At 44.1% G+C, this 23,267-nt stretch overlaps 1 protein-coding gene and 1 long non-coding RNA gene across 2 annotated transcripts in view; one reads left to right on the top strand and one right to left on the bottom strand.

Moving 5' to 3' along the window:
* Window positions 1–23,267, top strand: part of LOC311120209 (tripartite motif-containing protein 16-like) — a gene marked incomplete at its 5' end in the record, with an annotated part of 37,338 nt that overhangs the window by 12,369 nt on the left and 1,702 nt on the right. The window contains 3 exons of the mRNA XM_084194825.1: window positions 13,946–14,545; window positions 14,616–14,711; window positions 23,076–23,267. The exon at window positions 23,076–23,267 is cut by the window's right edge and continues 42 nt beyond it. Of these exons, the coding sequence (XP_084050951.1) occupies window positions 13,946–14,545; window positions 14,616–14,711; window positions 23,076–23,267 (888 nt within the window). The remainder of the gene's footprint in view (window positions 1–13,945; window positions 14,546–14,615; window positions 14,712–23,075) is intronic.
* On the bottom strand, window positions 3,192–3,813 carry LOC311120211. The gene is made up of 3 exons (XR_014612137.1): window positions 3,764–3,813; window positions 3,363–3,623; window positions 3,192–3,250 (listed from the first exon to the last, which is right to left on the bottom strand). It is a non-coding gene; the product is annotated as an uncharacterized lncRNA (long non-coding RNA).

Here is a 23,267-nt window from a genome sequence, read left to right as displayed (position 1 = left end):
TGTAGTATTATTGGTTGCCTCATTAGAATATCATACTGTAATGTTAGTGGTTGCCTCATTAGAATATCATACTGTAATGTTAGGGGTTGCTTCATTAGAATATCATACTGTAATGTTAGTGGTTGCCTCATTAGAATATCATACTGTAATGTTAGGGGTTGCTTCATTAGAATATCATACTGTAATGTTAGTTGTTGCCTCATTAGAATATCATTGTAATGTTAGTGGTTGCCTCGTTAAAATTATAGAATATCATACTGTAGTATTATTGGTTGCCTCATTAGAATATCATACTGTAATGTTAGTGGTTGCCTCATTAGAATATCATACTGTAATGTTAGGGGTTGCTTCATTAGAATATCATACTGTAATGTTAGTGGTTGCCTCATTAGAATATCATACTGTAATGTTAGGGGTTGCTTCATTAGAATATTATACTGTAATGTTAGTGGTTGCCTCGTTAGAATATCATACTGTAATGTTAGTGGTTGCCTCATTAGAATATCATACTGTAATGTTACAGTGAGGGAAAAAAGTATTTGATCCCCTGCTGATTTTGTACGTTTGCAAACTGACAAAGAAATGATCAATCTATAATTTTAATGGTAGGTTTATTTGAACAGTGAGAGACAGAATAACAACAAAAAAAATATTAATTGTTATGAATTGATTTGCATTTTAATGAGGGAAATAAGTATTTGACCCCTCTGCAAAACATGACTTAGTACTAGGTGGCAAAACCCTTGTTGGCAATCAGAGGTCAGACGTTTCTTGTAGTTGGCCACCAGGTTTGCACACATCTCAGGAGGGATTTTTTCCCACTCCTCTTTGCAGATCTTCTCCAAGTCATTAAGGTTTCGAGGCTGACGTTTGGCAACTTGAACCTTCAGCTCCCTCCACAGATTTTCTATGGGATTAAGGTCTGGAGACTGGGTAGGCCACTCCAGGACCTTAATGTGGTTCTTCTTGAGCCACTCCTTTGTTGCCTTGGCCGTGTGTTTGGGGTCATTGTCATGCTGGAATACCCATCCACGACCCATTTTCAATGCCCTGGCTGAGGGAAGGAGGTTCTCACCCAAGATTTGACGGTACATGGCCCCGTCCATCGTCCCTTTGATGCGGTGAAGTTGTCCTGTCCCCTTAGCAGAAAAACACCCCCAAAGCATAATGTTTCCACCTCCATGTTTGACGGTGGGGATGGTGTTCTTGGGGTCATAGGCAGCATTCCTCCTCCTCCAAACACGCTGAGTTGAGTTGATGCCAAAGAGCTCCATTTTGGAGCACAACACTTTCACCCAGTTCTCCTCTGAATCATTCAGATGTTCATTGGCAAACTTCAGACGGGCATGTATATGTGCTTTCTTGAGCAGGGGGACCTTGCAGGCGCTGCAGGATTTCAATCCTTCACGGCGTAGTGTGTTACCAATAGTTTTCTTGGTGACTATGGTCCCAGCTGCCTTGAGATCATTGACAAGATCCTCCCGTGTAATTCTGGGCTGATTCCTCACCGTTCTCATGATCATTGCAACTCCACGAGGTGAGATCTTGCATGGAGCCCTAGGCCGAGGGAGATTGACAGTTCTTTTGTGTTTCTGCCGTTTGCGAATATTCGCACCAACTGTTGTCACCTTCTCACCAAGCTGCTTGGCGATGGTCTTGTAGCCCATTCCAGCCTTGTGTAGGTCTACAATCTTGTCCCTGACATCCTTGGAGAGCTCTTTGGTCTTGGCCATGGTGGAGAGTTTGGAATCTGATTGATTGTTTGCGTCTGTGGACAGGTGTCTTTTATACAGGTAACAAGCTGAGATTAGGAGCACTCCCTTTAAGAGTGTGCTCCTAATCTCAGCTCGTTACCTGTATAAAAGACACCTGGGAGCCAGAAATCCTTCTGATTGAGAGGGGATCAAATACTTTTTTCCCTCACTGTAGTGGTTGCGTCCCCCCCTTTTCTTCTGTTGTGTTTTCCCTCAGTGTTCCTTATTGAAAATCAATTAACAATTCATCCCCGCCCAAAGAAATCCTATTACGGTTTTGTTTTAATCACTTTGGTACTATTTTCACAAGCAGGTGGTACATTTTCACAACTCTTAGTATAAAACTCCTAGCTGGTCACGCTTGTAATGCAGCCAGTCTTTCATTCAAACCCTGTCATTGTGCATTCATTTGGATTGGAAACATCTCTCACCACACAACCATTGATTCAAAATATAAATGTAATGAGAGCATTGGTTTAATCACCAAAACAACTTAAAACTACTCAATTGAAAATATATCATTAACTACCAGTTAATCCAATAGCAATCACTGCAAGATAATTGTTTCAAATAACCCTTAGAAGTGCTGAAATTAATATGCTACAGTACTGTAGATTACAGTTTACATTAGGCAATACACTTACATTACCCAACAACATTGACGATCTATCATTTCCATGATATCTATCCAATGTGTAATCAAAGGTGTGATCAATGATGACATCCTCTACAATCATTCATGGGGAATTTTTTTTATTTTTCTGATATAATTGCAACATACAGTACTGTCTGTAATTAGATGTAAGACATTAAATGAAACATTACATGAATGAAAATAAAATAATGTTTAGCACGCATTAATTAGCATCAAGCCTGTCTAGAGCATTTGGCCATAAATTCTCATCCACATCAGTAAATGTCCTCATTGTTCAGGCACCGCTGGAGAAACCTTTCGGCATGTTGAATCAAAGCTTGACATTGGTCTGCATTGATGTCATCACATGCCTCTTCCATGGCCAGAAGGAGGGTGGCACGCTCATGGGGATGGCGATCGTACACCTTCCACCTCCATGATGAAAAAAATTATTTAATAAGGTTGAGGAAGGAGAGTACGGGGGGCTGGTATAGGGTCACGAATCAGGGAGGGACCAGAAGCCATGCCTGAACCACCTCTGAATGGTGGAACCTGACATTGTCCCACACAATGACATAGGTGACCCCTTCACCTTGACAGGCCTGCTCAATTTCATTGAGAAACACAATGAGGTGTGCAGCGTGGTAGGATCCAAGTAATGGTCTACGTCCTACCACACCATCTTCAGAGATAGCTGCTGCTCTTGGAAATGTTTCCCCCGCGTTGTCCAGGCCCTTGGACGGACGCCCGTTGGCAGATGAGGTTCCGCCCACGGCGCCAAGTTTTGGCCCAGGTTGAAGCCTGCTTCATCAACAAAGATATACTAGTGATGGTTCACAGCAGCATCAAGCACCATCACCCTCTAAAAATATATTTTGGGTAGTTCTTTTTACAGTATAGTTCCATTATGATATTGTGAAGTAGCATGTGCATTAACAGAAACAGTAATACAGTGTATTTATATAGTGCTGTACCTGAACATACTCGGCCCCCAGTTGTTTCTCTCAGAAGGCTCCAGGTCAATGTGTTCCATAGATACCTGGTGCCTCTTCAAAAGGCGGGTGATTGGTGGTAGGCTGATGGATGCCACATTGGCAAAGGTGTCATCATTCTCCTCAATGGCCTGCTTTATTTCAGACAGACGTATGTCATTCCTGGCCCTCACCATTTCCACCACTGCCCACTCCTGCTGGTCGGTCAGCACACGACCACCACCATGGGGTCTTCTGTCAATTCTGAGGGTAGAACAAGAGTATACTGTCAGTAGATCATACTGGAAGAATACTGGAACAAGTTTTGTGAATTTACATGCATTACAACATGTAATTTATTGTAAATGTAATGGTAAAGCATAGTGCATATCCTTCAGACTTACCGGTTTTCTTGGAGAAAATGTTCTCATGATCTTATTGACAGTTGATCTTTTCAGATTGGGGTGAACTAATCTGACAGCCTCTGCCATGGTAAGGTCTCTGTTTACCACATGGTCAACGACGATGGCCCTGACTTCATTAGACAAAAGAGTTCCCTGCCATCTGCCTCCCTCTCTCTGATGTCCTCCTCTTTGACCTCTGACCTCTATGACGGGACCCATGTCCACCTCTTTGACCTCTCTGACCTCTTTAATGGGGCCCATCCCTCCTCTCTGATTTGGCCCCTTGTCCACAAGCTCTTTGATTTCTTCCTCTCCCTTGCTGTCTATCCTGCTCCATGTTGAAAGAAATGTTCATAAACATCCTTTTATATGGTGACCAATTGTGGTTCCCACTATGTGGAATCAATTAGCAATAATGAGCAGTCATTATGTATGGTTATCATGTATCATACATGTTATCTAGATGTTTATACTTTACAAACACATTTTATTTCTGTAGTTCTCAAAATCCTTATATAGTAGACAAACCAGTTTAAAATCTATAGTTTTACCAAACGGTTAAGTGATTAACCATTAAGCGCAGTTAGATTAAGTGATGGTCAAATGTATTTAAACAAATGAGAAGAGAATCATATGAAAAGTATTGTGAGCATTGCATTGTGAAAGGCATTTACTTTATATGAAAGGTATTTCTAGATGAAACACTGATTAGGTTTGGTGAAAATGTTTCTGTGTGGTTTTGTGTTTTGTACTTAGTCAATTGAAAATGTGCTTCAAGTTTTGAAGAAAAAAGTAACAGCCTTTTTGACGATCTGTGATGAGTTTTGTTCTAAGAGTTGGGAAATTTTACCACACACTTGTGAAAATAGTACCAAGACAACACTGGGGAACAGGTTGTCTGGAATCCAGTAACAGTGGAAATTGACCCCCTCCTCTCTCTCTGTGAGTTATCAGTGCTCTGTACAGGCAGAAGTTAGTAAGTATGAGACAATCTTTACCGAGCTGATCCGCTCCATTGAGAGAAGGCGCTCTGAGGTGAAGGAGCTGATCAGAGCCCAAGAGAAGGCTCAAGTGAGTCAAGCTGAAGGACTCCTGGAGCAACTGGAGCAGGAGATAGCTGAGCTGAGGAAGAGAAGCACTGAGCTGGAGCAGCTCTCACACACAGAGGATCACATCCATTTCCTCCAGGTAACTCAACTGCCTTGATACATGTGATATGAAGTTGCATTTTTTTAATAGTGACAGAATTCGAAATGTCTCCTTAGCTGAAGACCAAAGAAGAGTTGTCCCTCTGTAAGTGATATTCAAACACCCTCTCAAAGACAACATACATGTTCTTTCTTTTCCTTATTGGGTTTTGTTGTTCATCAGTCAGACGTCCTCCAGCTGACATTGGATCTGAATACAGCTCATCCAGAACTCAGCCTGTCTGAGGGAAACTGGAAGGTGACAGCCACTGATAAAGCTCAGCCCTATCCTGACTACTGGAGACAGCTGCTGTGTAGAGAGGGCCTGTCTGGAGTCTGCTACTGGGAGGTAGAGTGGAGTGGTGGATGGGTTGAAATAGCAGTGTCATATAGAGGGATCATCAGGAAAGGAAAGGTCCCAGAGTCTACATTTCTAGGTAACAGTCAGTCCTGGACTTTGGAGTGCTATCCCCCCCATTGTAGGGTTTGGCCCAATGCTAATAAAACAGAAATATCTGTCCCCTGCTCCTCCAGAGTAGGAGTGTACCTGGACCACAGGGCAGGAACTCTGTCCTTCTACAGCGTCTCTGACACAATGACCCTCCTCCCCAGAGTCCAGACCACATTCACTCAGCCCCTCTATCCTGGGTTTGGGATTGGTACAAAATCACATCTCAATAATTACCAGTAGGTACAGATGATTTCAACCATTTCAGACATATTGATGGAGAGCTTCTGGGTTATTAACAGTCTTCCAGTAGGCCTATGATCTGGTTCAATTCCCCTTTTTTAAAGTTATTGTAAAAATAAAAATAAAAGCCTGGTCCCAGATCTGTTAGTGCTCTTGCTTAACAGATGGCATGATGGCACATACAGACTGACACTCAGGCTTCAGACTTTTACTGTCTACCTGATCACCTCTTGGCTGTTGCAATCCTCTGGAAATGGGTCTCTTTTTCTCTTGATGTAAACTGTAGTACTGGCAAACCAGTCAAATCAGAAACTGGGATCATTGTTGATCCATTTATGATCAGATGAGAATAGTTAAATCACCCATGTACATGTATGAATCCAAACAATTCAGTTGACTGAATCACTTACTGAATCAATGTGATCTTTCAAAATAAAAGTCATCATCATGACATTGGAATTGCTCTACTATTGAATTGATTGACACAATTAATCAGCTATTTCCAGTAATATATGTACCAATATATATTTAGACAAATAGATGATACATAAAACACTGTTTAAAACTGACTGTTGAATACCGCTGATCTAAACTGACTGTTTAAAACTGACTGTTGAATACCGCTGATCTAAACTGACTGTCTAAAACTGACTGTCAATTAAATGAATGCACAGTACATACAATATATATATACAAAAGTATGTGGACACCCCTTCAAATTAGTGGATTTGGCTATTTCAGCCACACCCGTTGCTGACAGGTGTATTATTATTTATTATTATTATTAAAATCGAGCACACAGCCATGCAATCCCCATAGACTTGATTTGATTTATTAGGATCCCCATTAGCCGACGCCAACAGCTAGTCTTACTGGGGTCCGACATATAGCAAAAAATACAGTACAGACAAAATACTTTACAATTTACATACATTAACATTAACATTAACATTAACGTGTGTGTGCATCTATCAGTTACACATACATGTCAGTACATACACACAACAAGTAGGTCACATGGGGGAGAGGCGTTGTGCCGTGAGGTGTTGCTTTATTAGTTTTTTTTAAATAATATAATATGCCATTTAGCAGACGCTTTTATCCAAAGCGACTTACAGTCATGTATGCATAAATTTTTACGTATGGGTGGTCCCGGGGATCGAACCCACTACCCTGGCGTTACAAGCGCCGTGCTCTACCAGCTGAGCTACAGAGGACCACAGTTTGCTGTTCACTTGCACTATATAAGATGGAAGGGAGTTCCATGCTATCATGGGTGGCTCTGTATCCTGTAATACTGCACGTTTCCTTGAATTTGTCATGGACCTGGGGACTATGAAAAGACCCCTGGTGGCATGTCTGGTGGGATAAGTGTGTGTCTGTATACTGTAATACTGTATGTTTCCTTGAATTTGTCATGGACCTGGGGACTGTGAAAAGACCCCTGGTGGCATGTCTGGTGGGATAAGTGTGTGTGTCAGTGAAGTGTGTGTGTGTCACTGAATTTCCAACACATTAATGTTTCTTATAAAAACAAGGTGACATAGTCAGTCTTTACTCAACTCTTAGCCAAGAGAGACTGGGATGGATACTATTAATATCAGCTCTCTGATTACAATGAAGAGCAAGACATGCTGCTCTGTTCTGGGCCAGCTGCAGCTTAACTAGGTCTTTCTTTGCAGCACTTGACCACACGACTGGACAATAATCAAGATAAGACAAAACTAGAGCCTGCAGGACTTGCTTTGTGGAGTGTGGTGTCAAAAAAGCAGAGCATCTCTTTATTACGGACAGACCTGTCCCAATCTTTACAACCATTTAATCTATATGTTTTGACCATGACAGTTTACAATCTAAGGTAACGCCAAGTAATTTAGTCTCCTCAACCTGTTGAACAGCCACACAATTCATTATCAGATTCAGCTGAGGTCTAGAATTTAGGGAATGATTTGTACCAAATACACAATGTTCTTAGTTTTAGAAATGTTCAGGACCAGTTTATTACTGGCCACCCATTCCAAAACAGACTGCAACTCTTTGTTAAGGGTTTCAGTGACTTCATTAGCTGTGGTTTCTGATGTGTATATGGTTGAATCATCAGCATACATGGACACACATGCTTTGTGTAATGCCAGTGGAAGGTCACTGGTAAAAATTGAAAAGAGTACAGGGCCATGAGACAAACATTGGCACTAGAATGGCCTTACTAAAATGCTCAATGACTTCCAACGTGGCACCGTCATAGGATGCCACCTTTCTAACAAGTCAGTTTGTCAAATGTCTGCCCTGCTAGAGCTGCCCCGGTCAACTGCAAGTGCTGTTATTCTGAAGTGGAAACGTCTAGGAGCAACAACGGCTCAGCCACAAAGTGGTAGGCCACATAAGCTCACACAACGGGACCACTGAGTGCTGAAGCGCGTAGCACTTAAAAATCGTCTGTCCTCGGTTGCAACACTCACTACTGAGTTCCAAACTCCCTCTGGAAGCAGTGTCAGCACAAGAACTGTTGGTCAGGAGCTTCATGAAATGGGATCCGTGGACGAGCAGCCGCACACAAGCCTAAGATCACCATGCGCAATGCCAAGCTTCGGCTGGTAGTGTAAAGCTCGCCGCTATTGGTCTCTGGAGCAGTGGAAACGTGTGATGAATCACACTTCACCATCTGGCAGGCCGACTGACGAATCTGGATTTGGCGGATGCAAGGAAAACCTACTTGCCCCAATGCATAATGCTAACTATTATGTTTTGTGGAGGAGGAATAAAGGTCTGGGGCTGTTTTTCATGGTTTGGGCTAGACTCCTTAGTTCCAGTGAAGGGAAATCTTAACGCTACAGCATACAATGACATTCTAGATGATTCTGGCAACAGTTTGGGGAAGGCCTTATTTGTTTCAACATGACAATGCCCCCATGCACAAAGCGAGGTCCATAGAGAAATGGTTTGCCGAGATCGGTGTGGAAGAACTTGACTGGCCTGCACAGAGCCCTGACCTCAACCCCATCAAACACCTTTGTGATGAATAAGAACGCCAACTGCGAGCCAGGCCTAATCGCCCAACATCAGTGCCCGACCTCACTAATGCTCTTGTGGCTGAATGGAAGCAAGTCCCCGCAGCAATGTTCCAACATCTAGTGGAAAGCCTTCCCAGAAGAGTGGAGGCTGTAATAGCAGCAAAGGGGGGACCAACTCCATATTAATGCCCATGATTTTGGAATGAGATGTTCGATGATTAAAAATCCACATGCATTAGTCCAGCGCTACAGGGGACTAAGGTAGTGTAGAGGTCACAACACTGTTTCTATGGAGACTGTTGTGGAGGAGCGTTCCATGGTGTCGTGGAATCACAGGCAGGTCTTGTACTGCAGGAGTTTCTCTGCCAGAAGGCTGCTCCCTACTGCTCTACTCTGCACCACACTCAGGTCTAGGTTCCTGGGACACAGGGGAGGAGAGACTGCTAGGGTGGATCTGGCTCAATACTGTCAACTGCCTCAATACTGTCACCTGTCTCAAAACTGTCACCTGTCTCAAAACTGTCACCTGTCTCAATACTGTCATCTGCCTCAATACTGTCACCTGTCTCAATACTGTCACCTGTCTCAATACTGTCACCTGTCTCAATACTGTCACCTGTCTCAATACTGTCACCTGTCTCAATACTGTCACCTGTCTCAAATACTGTCACCTGTCTCAAATACTGTCACCTGTCTCAATACTGTCACCTGTCTCAAAACTGTCACCTGTCTCATCTGCACAGACTATATTAATCCTTTGTTCAGGTCACCTCAAGGGGTCAAGGAAATTCTCAAATTTGTATCACTGAAAATCCTCATGTCCTTTGCCTCATCTACAGTGACTATATTGATACATGAGAGGTTGTCATCCTGGACCTGGAAGATATCCACCAGAACACCCGAGTGTTTATGGTCATCAACATGGCTAAGAAGAAGAAGAAATGCTCCAGATTCCCTTCATGCAGTGTGTTTGGGTAGAAGTTACCTGTAGTTGGACAGGAGAACAGTACTATCAGTGGCCATAGGACTGAATCACCATAATGCAGACAGAACCCCATCAACCATTCCAACATGAATGTATGTTCCTCTTCAGTTTCTATGGTTACGATGATGCATCTGTTAGTGAAGCCTTTACCTCCAGAGAGTAGGTAGACCAGCTGGATGATGAGGGCTCCCAGGAAACAGCCCCCTCTGTAGGACAGGGGGAGGAAGTGCAGGCAGATGCCTCTGATATGACTGGGTGTCAGGTGGAAGGAGATCACAGAGCCTGGAACAGAGAAGAGAGGAAGGCTGGGAAGAGAAAGAAGCATTCATTTGGTTCAAACGTCTCTTGTCTGTCTCTAATACACCAGTAGGGGGCATCCTAACCCTAGCTTCCAGAGTTCAGAATACTATCCTCCGTGTTGGCAGTTGGTTCCAAAACTCCACATTCTAACTTCATCCTAACTACATATGGTGTCCATCGACATTCGAAATCTCAAACCCAGTTTGTCTCTGTGTACGAACAGTGTAGCAGCAATAGGTGTGTCAGAAATACGTGCTCAGCCAGCCCCAGTAGGATGTACTGGGGGAGCCAGCTGGAAGCAGGCCATGGCGGACACCTGGAGCACCTTCCCTGACAGGGCCTGCTCCGTCAGAGGATAGCCCTTCCTGTGGACCTCAGACAGGCCCGCTACCAGGACAGACTGGGCCGCACACGCATGACCCAGCACTGAGAGAGGAGAGGAGGGAGGGGACAGGGAGAGAAACAGAGAGAGAGGGAGAGAGAGAGAGAGAGACATTAACATTGACTGGCTCATTGATGTGGATGGTTTTTGTGTGTGTGTCTGTGTGTGTGTGTGTCTGTGTGTGTGTGTGTCTGTGTGTGTGTGTCTGTGTGTGTGTGTGTGTGTGTCGTGTATGTGTCTGTGTGTGTCTGTGCGTGTGTGTGTCTCTGTCTGTGTGTGTGTGTGTGTCTGTGTGTCTGTTTGTCTGTCTGTCTGTCCGTGTGTGTGTCTGTGTGTGTCTGTGTGTGTGTGCCGTGTGTGTGCTTACTGATGACTCTGTCGGGGGAGAAGGGTGTTGTGATCTCCACATTAATCTAGGTAGCCATAACCAAATCAGTTAGTCACTGAGAGAAGATATATCAACACAGAGATGGGCAAAATATACTGTACATCAAAAATGGATCTTGTTAAAAATACCAGATACTCTAAAGACTAATGTATCAAACTAAAATACAAAATACTTTTGTAGTTGTATGTAGATAAAATACAAATACATACAGGTAAATACATTTGCTAGTATACACCTTCACTACAACAACGTACTCAGTGACGGAAGAAAACAGCTTTTAACTTTCTATGACTGTGATATGAGATTGTTCATCTACCTTAGTTGAATGTACTGATGGTAAGTCTCTCTGGATATGAGTCTCTGCTAAATGACTAAAATGACAATGTAAAAATGAACAATTGCAAAGCACACTGGGTATTATTATTGGCCTTCTTTTGGGTTCAGAGCTCATTATTTTAATACCCAGCATATTTTTCAAGTGTTCTTTTTTACATGTATATTTAGTTCATTTAGCAGACGCTCTTATCACACCATAGTGCTATCAGACTTCTGATACCAATGCAGGGTGAAAGGGGGGCCACAAGATGTGAACCGCTATAAAAAAAATGGTATAGAAAAGTATTTTGTATTTTCAAAATACATTGGAGTGTAGTTCATCCCAGCATAATTCAAATGACAAAATATACAGAAGTAATTAATATATGTATTTCAAATGCATGTAACATAAATACAAACTATCTCTGCCGACTACCAAAAAATCTGTGTACACTTCCTTATCAAAGAAAACACACCCCCTCTACATACAGAGTACACATTTTTGTCATTTACTAGTCACTTTATCAAACCATAGTGCCATCAGACTTCTGATACCAATGCAGGATGAAAGGGGAACACAAAATGTCCAACCCCTATAAAGAATGGGATAGAAAAATATGTTGTATTTTACAACAACAAAATGTTTTTACAAATTACAGGTCTCAAAAGTATCTTGTTCCAAATACATAGGATTGTAGTTCAGGCCAGTGCAATACAAATGACAAAATAGTCAAAAGTCATTGAAATATGTATTTCAAATACGTATTAACAGAGATACTGCCCATCTCTGTCTCCACATTATCTTCTGTAACATGTTGAAGGGAATGCCTGCTGTTGGAAGCGTACTCCACCCTAAAGCCACTCTCCAATTAGGGCCACATCCTAGTTAAGCAGTACACCTTGCTGCAGTCAACTCTCTATGCCCGTTTGGTGAGCCACCATGCGGCTGCTGGGTCTCCAACCCAGCCACTATCTCAAAGACTATGGACCTCTTGATGAACTCTTTTGATGTAGTTTTGATTGGTATGGTGGCCAAAGACATTTCAGTTATAGTTTTGACTTAAAGGGATACTTCAGGATGTTGTCAATGAAGCCCTGTATTTATTTCCCCAGTCAGATGAACTTGTGGATAACATTTGTGGTGACAGAAATTGACTTAGGTACAAGGTAATTAAGTAAGATGACATACAGTTAGTCTTAAAGGTACTAAACGTAAGTTATTGTGTGAAGAAGATATAATGAAGAAAACATTCTGCCAGTAAAACTTCATTAGAACAGTGTGTCGCACAAGTTCCTCTTTCTGGTCCTCTGTCTAAACCAACTGTTCTAGGCAGAGTGCCAAAACAGCTTCTGGGTGAGGGGCAGCATCCTGTTGTTGATCCTCTGTCTAAACCAACTGTTCTAGGCAGAGTGCCAAAACAGCTTCTGGGTGAGGGGCAGCATCATGTTGTTGATCCTCTGTGTAAACCAACTGTTCTAGCCGGAGTGCCAAAACAGCTTCTGGGTGAGGGGCAGCATCCTGTTGTTGATCCTCTGTCTAAACCAACTGTTCTAGGCGGAGTGCCAAAACAGCTTCTGGGTGAGGGGCAGCATCCTGTTGTTGAGATAGAAGTCACAACAGCTCAGCATTAGGGTTGAAAACTGAGATGTGTCAGTTCTCAGAACCCTGTTCCGAGAACTGAAACAACACCCTGATCTCTTGAGTTTGTAAGTGATTGCCCAGTAATTATGCTCTGAGGAGAGATAGGTATTTTATTTTGCCTTTTCAATGCCTTTTCAAAGTGATTTGTGAAACATTTCTTTTTAATAAAACTCCAGGACATTTTCCTGTTTAAACCGGTCCTTTGCCTCCAGTGTCCTGGTCATGCCCTGAAAACCCCCTGCAGACAGAGTATTCTACTACCACGGATGGGTAGAAATTACTACATACAATTACAAAATACAGATACAAAATACCATCAAGATCAATGTATCAAAATAAACTACTAAATACTTGTATTTTGTAATGTATTTCATTCAATGTAATGTATTCATTTTAAATACAAAAACACATTTGCAAGTAACCGATCCGAACACCAACAACATTCTCAGAAACAGTGACAAAACCTTTTTTCTTGCTATGACAGTGACACTGTATTTTGCTATCTACCTTCGTTGAGCAAGTCACTCTGGATAAGCTAAATGACTAAAATGTAAATGTATATGTGAAAATGAACCTACCAAATTAACTGTAAAGCACACTGGGTATTATTATTGGCCTTGTTTAGGGGTGGAGCTCTTTAGAATAATACTCAGCATGCTTTGCAATTATTCATTTTTACATCGACATTTACATTTTAGTCATTTAGCAGACGCACTTATCCAGGGTGACTTTTAATTAGTGCCTTCATCTGAAGACAGCTAGGTGAGACAACAAAATATTACAATCATATCAAGTACATTTTCCCTCAAAGTATTTATCAACATTTTTACATATACATGTATATTTAGTTAGTGTAACAGACGTTCTTATCACACCATAGTGCTATCAGACTTCTGATACCAATGCAGGGTGAAAGGGGGGCCACAACATGTGAACCGCTATGATAAATGGTGTAGAAAAGTATTTAGTATTTATTTGGAAAATAAAAAATACAAAATGCATTGGAGTGTAGTTCAGCCCAGTGTAATTCTAATGACAAAATATTCAGAAGTAATTAAAATACGTATTTCAAATACATGTAACATAAATACTGAACATCTCTGGCTACTACCCAACACTCTGTCAGACTTCCTTATCAAAGAAACCACATCCCCTCTACATACAGAGTTCACAGTCAAGTAGGAAGCCACTTCCTGTCCTCTGGTGTAGAGTTCCATGAAACAGAAAGTCATCTTTGACACTGAACAGAAAGTTATCTTTGACACTGCCATTCCTTAACCTACGGGAGAGAGCACCAAAATGGCAGAGAATCAGGAACTGTTCTGTTGCTCCATCTGTCTGGATCTACTGAAGGATCCGGTGACTACTGCCTGTGGACACAGCTACTGTATGGGCTGTATTAAAGAAAGCTGGGATCAGGATCATCTGAAAGGTGTCTACAGCTGTCCACAGTGCAGACAGACCTTTACCCCAAGGCCTGTTCTGAACAGGAGCACTGTGTTGGCTGAAGTGGTGGAGAAACTGAAGAAGACAGGACTCCAGGCTGCTCCCCCTCCTGCTCTGTGCTATGCTGGACCTGGAGATGTGGCGTGTGATGTCTGCACTGGGACCAGAAAGCAGAAAGCCCTCATGTCCTGTCTGGTGTGTCTGGCCTCTTACTGTGAGACTCACCTCCAATCTCACTATGAATCTCCTGCTTTGAAGAAGCACAAGCTGGTCAAAGCCACCGCACAACTACAGGAGAAGATCTGCTCTGATCATGACAAACTGCTGGAGGTTTACTGTCGTACCGATCAGCAGTGTATCTGTATGCTGTGTACAATGGATGAACATAAAGGCCATGATACAGTGTCAGCTGCAGCAGAGAGGACTGAGAAACAGGTAAGACCAGAACTACTTGTTGGTGACTGTCTGATAAACAAATAATTAAAGATAGAGTGATTCTCCACAGAGGCAGCTGGGGATGAGTCAGCAGAAGGTCCAGCAGAGATTCCAGGAGAGAGAGAAGGAGCTGAAGGAGCTCAAACAGGCTGTAAAGTCTCTCAAGGTGAGTATTGTTAACCAGAGGAGAGGCATCATTTCCCTTCTCTCCTCCAGTCAGAGAGAGAGAGAGAGAGAGGGGGGAGAGGGGCCCCTCTCCAATCCCACTGACCCCACTGTTGGGAACAGGCTGTCTGGACTATTTTCAGAGAATAGACTGCTTAATGTAACCGACGGGATATGAACCAGGTTACAGCGGGAGAAAGCAACATTTTGACCGTTACACAAAGAGGACATTCCCTATCGGGCTGAGGGCTGACACTGATTTTGAAATCGCTGGTGGGGCTACTTCATCACATAACCATGAGTAACCATGACTGACTCATGTCCCCTATACATTAACATGGAGCCCTCTCTCTCTCTCTCTCTCTCTCTCTCTCTCTCTCTCTCTCTCTCTCTCTCTCTCTCTCTCTCTCTCTCTCTCTCTCTCTCTCTCTCTCTCTCTCTCTCTCTCTCTCTCTCTCTCTCAATTCAATCATTTCAAAGGGCTTTATTGGCATGGGAAACAAAGCAAGTTAAATAGACAATAAACAAAAGTGAAATAAACAATCAGAAATGAACAGTAAACATTACACTCACATAAGATTCAAAGGAATAGAGACTTTCAAATGTTATAATTCAAGTGCAAACAGAGTGAGCCATTCGCCAGACTGAGTTCTGGAGGTGAAATGGAAATGAATGAGGGAGAGTTAAGTGAGGTAGAAGGTGTGGTGAAGAGCTCAGAACCAGAGCCTGGCATCAATGGACATGATAAAGAAGAATCTGGTGCAGTAGGAGTTACATTGTTGGAGAAAGTGGATCCATACCTATTGGCAGATCCATTTGTGGTTTCAGGGTGGGTGGGAAAGGAGTTGGGTGCAGTTGAATCAGTGAAGGTAACCTGTAGTGGACTTGTGATATTTGTTTGTGTTTCTTCTGACCAGAGGGAGTGGGCGCTCCGTGTCACGCAACTTGGGTCAAAATCTGTTTCTTGCTTTGCTCTTAGGAACAGGGCACCATTGAAAGGAGTGATTTCTGGGGTAGCGGTAAGTGTGGAGGTGGAGAAATTCAAGTTGAAGATTCCTGGTGTTTGTGATGCCCGCCGTTTGGTGGGACGCAGACCCAGTAGTGAGCGTGGTGAAACAGAGGAGTCACTGTCAGTCCTTTTGAGTTTTGAGTCTTTACCCGACAAAGTCAAAGGCCAAAGAGTGATATATGATTCAGTAAAGTTAGCTTCTTATCATTCATAGCAATGGTTATCGACTGTACCGCAGAAATGGAACGTAAATCACAGAAAATAGATGTTGTTGTGGCAGCTGCAGAGAAGTATTTGGGCATACAAGATTAGACTTCAGAAGAGTTACAGGGTGTGTTGAGTGGTGGTGTCCCGTCCTCCCAGGCCGTTGGCATGGTGCAGGAGCAGATAGGGTCAAAGTAGTGGAATGGGTTGTGGGTATTTAATGAGTGTAGGGTTAGTTGGAAGGGTGTTTTCTGTATCATTATAATTTCCCCTTTTCCCATGTTGTATCACACAGTATAATGGATTTATATTATAGTCCAGTTGGAGGCGGTAATGCAACATATTGGATGCCAACCGCTGTTAAACTCCAAAGAAGAAGAAACTTTATATTATGGCTATGTACAGTGTTGTAACGATGTCTCTGTCTCTCTCATTCCATCACTTTTGCGGTAGTTGGTTGTGTGGGTCTCTGGTTATGAATGGGGTGCTGACAGACAATCGTTGATAGATATTTATAGAGCTCTGATCAGGACGACAATTGATTATGAGTGCATAGTTTATATGCATAGGAACAGCGGCATGGACAGAATCCAGTATATGGCTTTAAGGATATCTATTGGTGCATTTAAATCAACATCTGTATGTGCAGTGGGGAAAAAAAGTATTTAGTCAGCCACCAATTGTGCAAGTTCTCCCACTTAAAAAGATGAGAGAGGCCTGTAATTTCCATCATAGGTACACGTCAACTATGACAGACAAATTGAGGAAAAAAAATCTTGAAAATCACATTGTAGGATTTTTTATGAATTTATTTGCAAATTATGGTGGAAAATAAGTATTTGGTCACCGACAAACAAGCAAGATTTCTGTCTCTCACAGACCTGTAACTTCTTCTTTAAGAGGCTCCTCTGTCCTCCACTCGTTACCTGTATTAATGGCACCTGTTTGAACTTGTTATCAGTATAAAAGACACCTGTCCACAACCTCAAACAGTCACACTCCAAACTCCACTATGGCCAAGACCAAAGAGCTGTCAAAGGACACCAGAAACAAAATTGTAGACCTGCACCAGGCTGGGAAGAAATCAACTGTGGGAGCAATTATTAGGAAATGGAAGACATACAAGACCACTGATAATCTCCCTCGATCTGGGGCTCCACGCAAGATCTCACCCCGTGGGGTCAAAATGATCACAAGAACGGTGATCAAAAATCCCAGAACCACACGGGGGGACCTAATGAATGACCTGCAGAGAGCTGGGACCAAAGTAACAAAGCCTACCATCAGTAACACACTACGCCGCCAGGGACTCAAATCCTGCAGTGCCAGACGTGTCCCCCTGCTTAAGCCAGTACATGTCAAGGCCCGTCTGAAGTTTGCTAGAGTGCATTTGGATGATCCAGAAGAGGATTGGGAGAATGTCATACGGTCAGATGAAACCAAAATAGAACTTTTTGGTAAAAACTCAACTCGTCGTGTTTGGAGGACAAAGAATGCTGAGTTGCATCCAAAGAACACCATAATTTGCAAATAAATTCATTAAAAATCCTACAATGTGATTTTCGGGATTTTTTTTCTAATTTTGTCTGTCATAGTTGACGTGTACCTATGATGAAAATTACAGGCCTCTCTTATCTTTTTAAGTGGGAGAACATGCACAATTGGTGGCTGACTAAATACTTTTTTCCCCCACTGTAGTTGTCCTCCTGTGGGTGGAGGACGTACAACCTGTTAGAATTATAGTATACTCAGATTCTCTGTCTGTATTGAAATGTTTATCATCTGGTAAATCTAATAGGAGTGACTTGCTATTGGAGATATTAATGTTATTATGGAGAATTGAGAGAATGGGTGTAGTAGTGAGATTCTGCTGGGTCCCAGCACATTCGGGTGTGGAAGGGAATGAAATTGTAGACCAGTTAGCTAAAAGAGCTTTGAAACTAGATATATACAAGATTTGAAGGTCAGATTAGGAAGGAAGAGGTGGTGTTTACTCAATTGCGCTTAGGACATTGTACATTGATCTTGTCATTACATCTGGTTGGCAAGCATGGGAATGATTTGTGTCTGGGGGGTACGGTCGATGAAACGGTGGAGCATGTGTTGTTATATTGTTGTAAGTATGTTGAAGAGAGGGAAAGATTGAAGTGTAGGGTCATTGAGGTTGGGGGGGTTTGGAAGGGATTTTGGGGATGGGGGAGGGTCTATTAGAAGTTAGTAGGGCTCTTCTTTATTTTCTCAGAAGTACTGAGTTAGGTAGGAGGATTTAGAAATGTTGGAAACCGTGATTGACCACACACTCCAGCACAGTAGGTGGCGGCATGCACCTTTAACGTTGGTTTGTGGACCGCCATTATATCATAGAAGAAGAAGTTGGTTGTGTGAGAGATGTGTGGTTCGTGAGGAGGGCTACTATTCTTTTTTCTTTTGGTTCTTGCGTATTTTCTGAATTTATTTTCTGATGGTGGAGGGTTTGTTTATTGGTTTCCACTGTTTATCGTTTACAGTTGAGGGGGGAGTAGGGGTAGTTTGTTAGGGCGGCGTGATGGCCTCAACCGAGTGGAGAAGAAACGCTGTCGCTTCGGGTGCGTTCCGGAGAAAGGTGTGGAGGAAGTTTTGCTCATGGTCGGCGAACAGGTTGGAGCAGAACATTCGCACTCTGCATCCAGAATGAACAAGGCGGTGGTTGTGTTAATGAAAAAGGTTTGTCTTGTTGTGAGTGGGATTTTTGTGAGGGGTGTGTTGGTGCAGATGTCGCCTCTTTCGATAAGATTTGTGGTGGCTAATCTGCCTCCGTTTATTGCTTACGAACAGACCGCAAGTAGTTGGTTAGTTTTGGTAAATTTGCAAGTGGTTTTCGTGTGCTCTCGGCTGGGTGCCAAGCGGAATCCGTTAAACATGTCTGTTTTCATAGACAAGTGTTTGTTTCTTAACAAACTTCAAGGTTCACAGGGGAGGGGTGGAACACAGGGTTTGCTAGCACAGATAGTTTTCGGGGTTTCTAGTGTGGGGATCATCAGTTATAGGCTACAAGCAGCAATATGATTGATAGGTAGGACAGGTATTGAACCCAAATAATCCCTACTCAGATGCGCTAACCTCAACCCTAGTAAACATGCATTATAAAAACCTTCTATATAAAATTCTCATATTGGGAGTAAATAGCCTCTGAATAGAAAAGAAAAAACACTGCATCTTCCAGCCCACCAATAAATTACATAACCCGTCGCGGTTAGCATATTTACCTCAACATGCCCCTCGCTTTCGTGAGAAGGCAGAGTGCTCGATGCTGGTTGATGAATTTGACAATTAATGTACTAGGAAAATACGTTTTTGTCGACCAGAGTTGACTGAATTAATGTTCAGGCGTATTGATAATCATTATAGTAATGAAGTATAATTTCAAAACATGACCATAAAAACAGGTAATAATAAACAGAAATCATCATTATATTACTTCACAGTAATGTGTTAAATGCTTTTTCAGTACTTCCTCTTGCGCTAGAAGTGTGGAAAGGGACAGTAAAAAGCTCAGGCAGGAGTTTTCCTGTGAGGTGGAGTAATGGTGTATCCAGGGAGAGAACTAAACTAATCTTCTGAAATGTCATTCATGGTCTTATGCTGCCATCTATTGGAATTTTTAAGCAACTGCAGTAGTACTGAATAAAGTGTTTTTCCTTACTAATCCGTACTAAAATAGTGATTACTCAGAATTGCAAAAAAATGGCAGGGGTACCAGGAGGGAGGAGAGTACATTTTTTACATTTTAGTCATTTAGCAGATGCTCTTATCCAGAGCGACTTACAGTTAGTGAGTGCATACATTTTCATACTGTCCCCCCATGGGAAACGAACCCACAACATTTTACATTTTACATTTTAGTCATTTAGCAGAAGCTCTTATCCAGAGCGACTTACAGTTAGTGAATATTTTTTTTTTTTTTTATACTGCCCCCCGTGGGAATCGAACCCACAACCCTGCCGTTGCAAACGCCATGCTCTATCAACTGAGCTACATCCCTGCCGGCCATTCCCTCCCCTACCCTGGACGACGCTGGGCCAATTGTGCGCCGCCCATGAGTCTCCCGGTCGCGGCCGGCGGCGACAGAGCCTGGATTCGAACCAGGATCTCTAGTGGCACTGTTAGCACTGCGATGCAGTGCCGTAGACCACTGCGCCACAACCCTGGTGTTGCAAGCGCCATGCTCTACCAACTGAGCTACACGGTAGTAGTGCATGGCCAAGTGGTGGTGCGCAGGCCGTGGAGAAAGCGGTGGGTTGCAGCTGGGCTACATGAGCTGAGGCAGGTTTCTGTAGTAACAGAGACTCCGGTGGGCAAAGGCTTGGTGGGCTCACGTTTGTCTGATGGGCGGGTAACTTCTGTTGTGGGGAGATGAGGGAGCCTGATGGGTGGGTAACTTCTGTTGTGGGGGAGATGAGGGAGCCTGATGGGTGGGTAACTTATGTTGTGGGGAGATGAGGGAGCCTGATGGGTGGGTAACTTCTGTTGTGGGGGAGATGAGGGAGCCTGATGGGTGGGTAACTTCTGTTGTGGGGGAGATGAGGGAGCCTGATGGGTGGGTAACTTCTGTTGTGGGGGAGATGAGGGAGATGAGGGAGCCTGATGGGTGGGTAACTTCTGTTGTGGGGGAGATGAGGGAGCCTGATGGGTGGGTAACTTCTGTTGTGGGGAGATGAGGGAGCCTGATGGGTGGGTAACTTCATTTGTGGGGAGATGAGGGAGCCTGATGGGTGGGTAACTTCTGTTGTGAGGAGATGAGGCTGTGGAGTTGTACTCTGATTTATAGAGGGCAGGACTCTGTGATCCTGGGTGTTCCCAGGTTCTGCTCACAGACCTTTCCAAACTCTCTCTGTCACAGAGAATTGACATTTCCCTGGCCTTTCACAAACTCTCAGCTGCCGTCTCTCAGACGGTCTGCCTCAGAACTTTTATAAGAAGTTCTGGGATATTATTGGACAGACTCTGTGTGGACTATAAAGTCTTTACCAAGGTCTTCGTTAATAGACTCAAGTCCCACCTGGACTCTATTGTACACAAGGACCAAACCTACTGTGTACCAGGACGCTCAAACACAGACAATCTGTTCATAATCAGGAGAAAGCCTTTGATAGGGTGGACCATGAATATCTGTTCAATGTATTGTTTTGGTTGTGGGGAGAGTTTTGTGGCCTGTGTTCAAATGTTGTACGCTGGGGCTTCATGTATGGTCAAGGTGTGGGGAGGGAGGGTGCTGATCATCAACAGCTTGGTGGCATCCTCGCTATGGCTTAAATTGGCCATTCTCAAACCCCCCCCCCCCCGGCGTTCCATCGTTCTGACTCAAAGCGGTGCAGAGGCTACTACTGTTGAGCTAAGCTGTAGACGGGAGGCTTTGACTCTCCTGCCCAAAATAAGGATTTGAGCGACATAAAGAACTGGAGGCCTGTGGCATTGCTCTGTTTGGACTATAAGGTCTTTGCCAAGGTCCTCGTTAACAGACTCAAACGTACTGTGTACCAGGACGCTCAATCACAAACAATCTGTTCATAATCAGGAGAAAGCCTTTGATAGGGTGGACCATGAATATCTGTTCAATGTGTTGTTTTGGTTGTGGGGAGAATTTTGTGGCCTGTGTTCAAATGCTGTACGCTGGGGCTTCATGTATGGTCAAGGTGTGGAGAGGGCTCAGTAGGCCAGTCTGGGTAGGGAGGGGCATTCACCAGGGATGCCCTCTGTCAGGGCAGCTATACACTCTTGTTATTGAGCCCTTTCTGGGCCTGCTACGCAGGAGGCTACAGGGAGTGTGGGAGCCAGGCATAGGGTTGGGGACAGGCATAGCAGTGTCAGCATACGCTGATGACGTCTGTGTTGGTTAGGGATGAGCAGAACCTACAGGCCCTGGAGAATAGTTTGAGGGTGTACGAGGGGGCGTCTTCTGCTTAGGGAAACTGGGGCAAGAGTGAGGCTCTGTTATGTGGGGCATGGAGGGACAGGGCACCTCCGCAGCTTCCAGGGGGGTTGCAGTGGGGCTGTGAGTGGCTCAAGATGCTTGGGGTGTATCTGGGCTCGGAGGGTTGGGATAGGAAGAACTGGGAAGGAGTGTCACAAGCGGTGGTGTCGAGGCTGACGAAGTGGAGGTGGCTCATCTCCCAAGTGGCATACAGAGGGAGGGTGCTGATCATCAACAACTTGGTGGCATCCTCTCTATGGCTTAAATTGGCCATTCTCAACGCCCCCGGTGGTCTGCTTGTGGACCTGCAGCGCAAGTTAGTGAATTTTTTCTGGTCAGGGTGGCAGCGTTCTGACTCAGCAGCACAGAGGCTACTGTACCGTACGGAGGTGGGCTGGAGGGAACCAGCATGTGCTCTGTTGAGGAGGGCTGGTGGTTTGGGGCTGGATCAGCAGCTCTTCATCATGCGGCCGGAGAGACTCAATACAGCAGGGGTCTCTGATTTCTATGCTGCAGTACTGAGGGCTGGAGCAGCCTGAGGAGGGGCCACCACCGTTTCCACCACTGCAAGTGACAGCAGAGACTGGGGACTGGCAGGAGAGTCCGGAGGACTTACTGACTTTTAACACTCTGAGCTTAGTGGGAGTGAAGGGGCATCAGTGGCAGGGGGTTGTGGGGGCTGAGAGCATGGCAGGGTATAGGTGGAGGGGCTCTATAAGCTCCCAGTGCTGGAAAGGTCAGGGGTCGTCTAGTGGAGGGTATTACATGGAGCCCTGGACACCAATAGCTGGTTGGCTCGGGTTGACCTGGGAGTTGGGGAGGGGTGTCCGTTTTCTGCAATGACAGACTGTTCATCATGTTTTTTCTGTGTTGCCAGGGTAATGCCATTACTGTTGACGCCTTAGGGTTGAGTTTGAGTTGTACAAAATGATCAACAGTGTGGAGATGTTTCAGGAGGTATGGGGGCTCAGGGGGGGGTGTCTGTACGGCTGGAGAGGAGGGGTTGGATGGACGGTTGGAATGTGGTGCTGGTTGGTGTATTGTACTGTGGTGTTGGGTACTGGATAATGTGATTGTGTGGAGGTTGTGGTGGCACGCAATGTGCTTTTAAGGGTGAGGGTGTAAGTGTAATGAGGATGGCTCATTAAAGTAAGACAAGTCAGTCTCTCTCTCTCTCTCTCTCTCTCTCTCTCTCTTAACAGCGCTCTGCACAGGCAGCAGTGGAGGACAGTGATAAGATCTTTACTGAGCTGATCCGCTCCATTGAGAGAAGGCGCTCTGAGGTGAAGGAGCTGATCAGAGCCCAAGAGAAGGCTCAAGTGAGTCAAGCTGAAGGACTCCTGGAGCAACTGGAGCAGGAGATAGCTGAGCTGAGGAAGAGAAGCACTGAGCTG

Source organism: Coregonus lavaretus, assembly GCF_964263955.1.
Source record: "Coregonus lavaretus genome assembly, contig: HAP1_SCAFFOLD_2701, whole genome shotgun sequence".
Classification (NCBI taxonomy): Eukaryota; Metazoa; Chordata; class Actinopteri; order Salmoniformes; family Salmonidae; genus Coregonus; species Coregonus lavaretus.
This window is presented reverse-complemented; position numbering and strand designations above follow the sequence as displayed.